This window comes from Musa acuminata, unplaced genomic scaffold, assembly GCF_036884655.1.
Source record: "Musa acuminata AAA Group cultivar baxijiao unplaced genomic scaffold, Cavendish_Baxijiao_AAA HiC_scaffold_1139, whole genome shotgun sequence".
NCBI classification, from domain to species: Eukaryota; Viridiplantae; Streptophyta; class Magnoliopsida; order Zingiberales; family Musaceae; genus Musa; species Musa acuminata.
Window position 1 is genome coordinate 2,079,836 of NW_027021351.1, and position 5,498 is coordinate 2,085,333.

The window sequence follows — 5,498 nt, forward strand, 5'->3', positions numbered from 1 at the left end:
GGCGTATAAATACCCCTCTCATTCCTGGTTAACATACATACAACTGAGAACAAAAAACAAGGAAAAAATTATTATAATCTTGAGAGTTCTCCTCTTCTAGTCTAAAGTGTGATTTTTGTTTAGAGAGGAGGTAGTCGGGGTGTAAAGGTTCTCTCCTGAGCCTGCAAAAGAAGAATAGAGTTGTAAGAATGAGGTTGGTCTTCGCCTATTGAAAGAAGACCATTAGTGGATGCCACTGGCCTCGACGAAAGAGGAATCAGTGGAGTGGATGTAGGTCACTTCGACCAAACCACTATAAAACGATTTGCATTTCTGTTTTGTTATTTATCTTCCTTACAAACTTCTTTACTTGCTTTACCTTCTCATTATACTCTTTCGTATGCTTCCAAGTTAAACTCACATTTCCGAAATCAGTTTTTATCGTATGAAGTTTTTCAAAACCAATGTGTTTTATCCGCTGAACTAATTCACCCCCACCTCCCTCTCTTAGTGCCGACTCATTCCTAACAGCCACGTCTTTGTATAAGCATGCAAAAGCGATGAACGGTTCATTGAACAAAGTTGTTGCGGGTGCACGACGATTGTTCATGACATTTTCTCCCACTTAAACTGTCAACGTCCTTGTCGATGCTTTGATAGTTGTTGATGACTACTTCTTCATGTCGTAGAGCGTCTTCGGGCTCCCAACTAGCTTCGGTTCGAGGAAGCTTTCGCCACTTCACTAGGTATTCGGTTTGCATAGCTTCATTGGGTAGATTTATCTTATGATTCGTTAAAATTGCTAGCGTGAAAAATATTATGAATTTTGAGCCATGCCAGCAATTGCAATTTGTAGAAGACGTTGCCCACCGTAGTGATAATTGGGAAAAGCCTTTCATACTTGCACCCCAATCCTTTATGTATTTTGTTCCTAAAGAATTGGAATAATGTTGGTTGGAACTTTACCAACACCAAATCACTGACTTTGAACTCTTGCGGTCGCCTTCCTAAGTCTGCCCACTTCATCTTTTTGGTCGCCTTCTCCAAATAAGCCCGTGTAATGTTTGTATTTCAGTGTCATTCTTTTACAAATTGATATGCTGATGGACGCAGAACTCTATTGCAACCTAATCTCGTTGGGGCCAAAAATATTGCTCAAGGAGCGAGTTTATTCTTTCGATTTGGCTATTCATTTAGGGGTCGAGGCTTATGGAGAAGTATAACTTAGACCCCAACAATTTGAATAACTCGATCTAGAATCATCCCAAGAACTGAGCATTTCGATCACTGATAATATTGTGTGGGACTCCCCGGTGCTCTTATTTCTCACCCTTTTCCATCGATGATTACACTACACGGCAGTAATAATTCGCCACGTGCCTATAAATCCAATTCTTTTTTGTTACACTCAAAAATACATGGTCAACTCCATTTAGGTGAATCCTTAAATTGCAACTCTTCAATCGTGACAACAAGCAACACACACCTTATCCCCATAAACATTCCTTACTGCTGTGTTTATCCCCATAAACACACACCTTATCCTCATACTCATCATCTCGGCGCACAAAGCCTCGACCAGAATATGCATGCTGTGGGGCAAATGTCGCCGAGGCAATGGCCTCGAAGAATCATAGGGGATAAAGAACAAAGTTAGAAGGATGAGTATGAGCAAGAATCAGCATTAAGCTCCATGAGCTCATCCACCTGCACCAAGGCCTCGTCCAGGAGCCAATTCTCCGGCAAGAACAACGGAGGTTGCTCGCTCTCCGCGCCCAGTTGGGCTTCAGCATCATCGGCTCGTGCGTGTTGGAAGGGGCGCGTCTCCTCCCCGGTGTTCTCCCAGGGAACAATGTCCATGTTCTCGAAGGAATGCAATAGGTCGAAGTCATCGTGTGTCATGGTGGCGCCGCACCGTCGGTCGCTTTCAGCTTGACTTTTCTCCGTTAGTGACGCTGCTGCAAGGGCGCTGATGATGTTGCTGGTCTCGTCGTCGTCATCGTCGGCGGTGAAGAAGGATTGTTTCAGCTTCCCTGGCGCGTCGACCGTTGGCGATGACTGCATCCACCCCTGGAGGAGCCTCGAGATGTTCTCGCTGCTGGAGGCATACCTCGACTTCTGGTGATACATGGGGAGTGCGTCGGTGAGGTCCTGCTTCCTTGATTCCATCATGTCGTAGCTTTGGGACACGTAGTCATGGCAAACGGGCCTAGCATCAGAAGAGGGCTTCTTGCCATCTGCATCTGCAGCTCCCTGGATCTTGTTGATCTTCTTCTTGAGATGTGTGTTCCAGTAGTTCTTGATATCATTGTCGGTTCTTCGGGGAAGGTGAGAGGCAATGGATGCCCATCTGGCTCACAAACATTGTAGTCCCAAGTTTAGCACAGCAGTCTACGTAGGTAATCCATCATAGTCATGGAATTAAATAGATCCACAACAACTTTCGTTAATTCTTATGATGGTTGCGTTGGATGCTCGAGTCCAATTCTGGTCATGGAACATATGGTGATGTGGAGGTGCAAGGTGCAGGAAGGAATCGACGATAAGTAAATTACCTGTTGCCAAGCAAGGATTGGAGACGGATGATGACTCGTTCTTCATACGGAGTGAAGTTGCCGCGTTTGATTCCAGGCCTGAGGTAGTTAGTCCATCTCAATCTACAGCTCTTACTGCATCTCATCAACCCTGCATGCAGCTTCAACGCAACAGTTAAAAGGCATGCAGGAAGGAACAAAAGAATGCTCAAAACAGTTGTTTGGGTTGAAGTATCCGTTTAGAAGATTTCAGCAAGACAGGAAAGTAAGATGCTGCTGTGTGTTAGAATCAAGTAAAAATGTTCTCTTCTTTAACAAACGAGAGCAGTATGCAGAGGCGATCGACGCATGAGAAGAAGAAGGCAAGATAAGAATATAAGAAGAGTCGTGTCAAGCCATTGAATCTAAGCTAAAAGGAAAAGAAGAGGCTAAACACATTACCTGTGCTTGTGGGAACTGATCTCCAGTTTCCAGGTCCATGTTCCTGAATATAAGAGACCAAGACGATGTCCTCCTCGGGAGTCCATGGTCCTTTCTTGATGCCAATGTTATCACAGAAAGGAGGCCTTCCCATCGGTAGAGCTTGGCCACTGCCTCAGTCTCCTATCTTTCTCCGAATCTCAGCTACCTTTCTTTTTTCTGTAGCCTACCGGTCTCATGTGAGCCTCCTTATATACACGATGAGACGAGACATGAGAGCTACTTTTCATCTATATCAATCTATTTATCTGATTCGTATTTTTTGCTGATCTTAAATTGATAACAGTCAAAAATCTTCCGTGATAACAACCTCAATAACAGTCAAGATCTCTGATATCGTAAATCTGTTAAGAAAAATCCTCTCTGTTGAAAAAAATTATCTCTTCTAATCTAAACATGAGGATTGTCTATCTCATCGTATCGAGATCTGTTGTTGAGATTGTTATCACGAAAGATCTTTGACGAAAGGTCTTTGACTATTATAAAAAATATCGGTTTTCGTTTCCTCCCCAATCTATTTGCCGTTTATAAGAATCATCAGCTCTGAGACTGCACTAATTATGGGTTCGGTGGGAATGGTATAACACCGATAAAAAAAACACAAAAAATCGTCAATATATAATTCAACCAGTTTGGATGAGAAAAAGGAAAGACGTACGTCATGCAGAAAATTCCAAAGACATAATAAATGGTGGAGTGAGACAGATGAAGATATAGGTACGCAGATGACGAATGCCAATGCTCATACGTATTTTGAAGATATTTACGTGTGAGAAAAGATGTCAATACTCGTATTAGAAGCTATTCGTATGTGATGAAAGATTGATAAAAATAAAAATAAAAGAATCTAAATTTTTGGATAAAATTAATGTCTGACTTAATATATATTAATTCTAACTAATCTGATTCGTAACTTTTGCGCAAGAAGATAATGACGTTAGCGTTTGAGGATATGTCTTGGGTATCATGTTGATGAATTGCTAAAACTATAAGAAGTGATAATTAGGGTTCAGAGTGGTAAATAAACATGGTGTTATTCCATGCATGGCCTCAAAGATTATTTTTGAGAATCGAAGGACTCCACTGACCAGAGAAATTTTGATTATACAGCTTTGCATGATCGAGTATTTATGTTACATGGTCAAATATGCATCCAAAAGAACAACCATCTACAACAAAAACACACAAAAGAAAATAAAACCATTTGCCCAACATCAAGGACAATACTCCGGTCCCGCCGTAGACCTCCAAATAGACTAAACAGCGAACATTCGGCTGCAGCAATCATAGCCTCCTCTTTGTACTGTCTCCCGTGACACCGGAAGAAATATGTTGCTCCACCTCAACACGGCAGATTTCCATCTCGTACTTTCTCTTTGCTGAGAGACACCAATTTATTACTGCCACAAACTTCAGCAAACAATAATGTCTCTCTCGCTAATCGAGTAAAGTTAGCACTTGGAATTAAATGAGTTTGTTGGATCGGTGTAAGTAATGAAAAGTAAATCCATACTTGTATATGATTAAAATCTGAAGGAGTATGAGCTTTTTTAACCATTGGAATGAAATCTATCGATCTCACATAGCGCTAATTAATGCTTTTGTTTCAATGCAACCAACACGAACTTTCTAATTAAGATTGCTGGTAAGGTGATGTCTTGCCTAATTCCATCCCATTATAGACCCAAGAAGTTGCATGATACTTTCTAGATGATATATGAGTAATGGCATTTGCAACCAAAACATAATTGCCAAATTAATGAGCAGAAATGTGGATGTATAAGTTCATTGTTCTTCTGCAAACCTGAAGAGTACATGCTGCAAAAACAAAACAGTTGTACAAGAGTGATGGTTTTAGCACCACAAACGTGGCAAACTTTGCTACTATCAGTGCCATACTAAAATATATCATTTTCATGATCTAACAAACATATGGACCAATTCATGTTCTCGTGAAGATATATTGGACAACCTCATTTTCCACCATAATGGCTAGAAAAGGAAATTTTGGAGTGATAAACTGGTACTCTGCATGTGAAAAACATTGTGATCCATTTGAAGAACAGTTACAAGTGATAAATTTCTCTCCTTTGTTGGCTCTGATCCAAAGGATAAAGCAGGCTCCACAAACTTTTTAAGTGTCAGAATGGCATAAACAGTGAGAGATATGATAAAGATTAATTCAAATAGTTAAGATTAGATAAAATAAAAGATAAAAATTAAAATTAAAATAAATAGATGAGGGTGAAAAGATTTATTGGGATAGGGTAGATTTTTTATTATTTAAAAATTTTATACTTTATTTTTTGTTATTATAAATAGGTATTTTTGGATCAATCCAAAGTACTCACTAGTAGTTCCTTCTACTATTATCTTCCTTTTCTTTTTTAAGTTACTTAAAAGTCAACAATGTGATATAGCCTAATGTGAACTTCTTCCTATCTTCAAAGGTAATAATTATTAATTTTAGTTCGTTAAGATGAAGATCCTATTTATTTCATAAGG

At 39.9% G+C, this 5,498-nt stretch overlaps 1 protein-coding gene across 1 annotated transcript; it reads right to left on the reverse strand.

Annotated features, from left to right (window-relative positions):
- Window positions 1-1,382: 1,382 nt before the first annotated feature.
- LOC103999756 (transcription factor MYB60-like) lies at window positions 1,383-3,142 on the reverse strand. The gene is made up of 3 exons (XM_009421591.3): window positions 2,955-3,142; window positions 2,535-2,664; window positions 1,383-2,329 (listed from the first exon to the last, which is right to left on the reverse strand). The coding sequence occupies exons 1-3, from the start codon at window positions 3,085-3,087 to the stop codon at window positions 1,633-1,635; spliced, it is 960 nt and encodes a 319-aa protein (XP_009419866.2). The 5' UTR covers window positions 3,088-3,142; the 3' UTR covers window positions 1,383-1,632.
- Window positions 3,143-5,498: the final 2,356 nt, after the last annotated feature.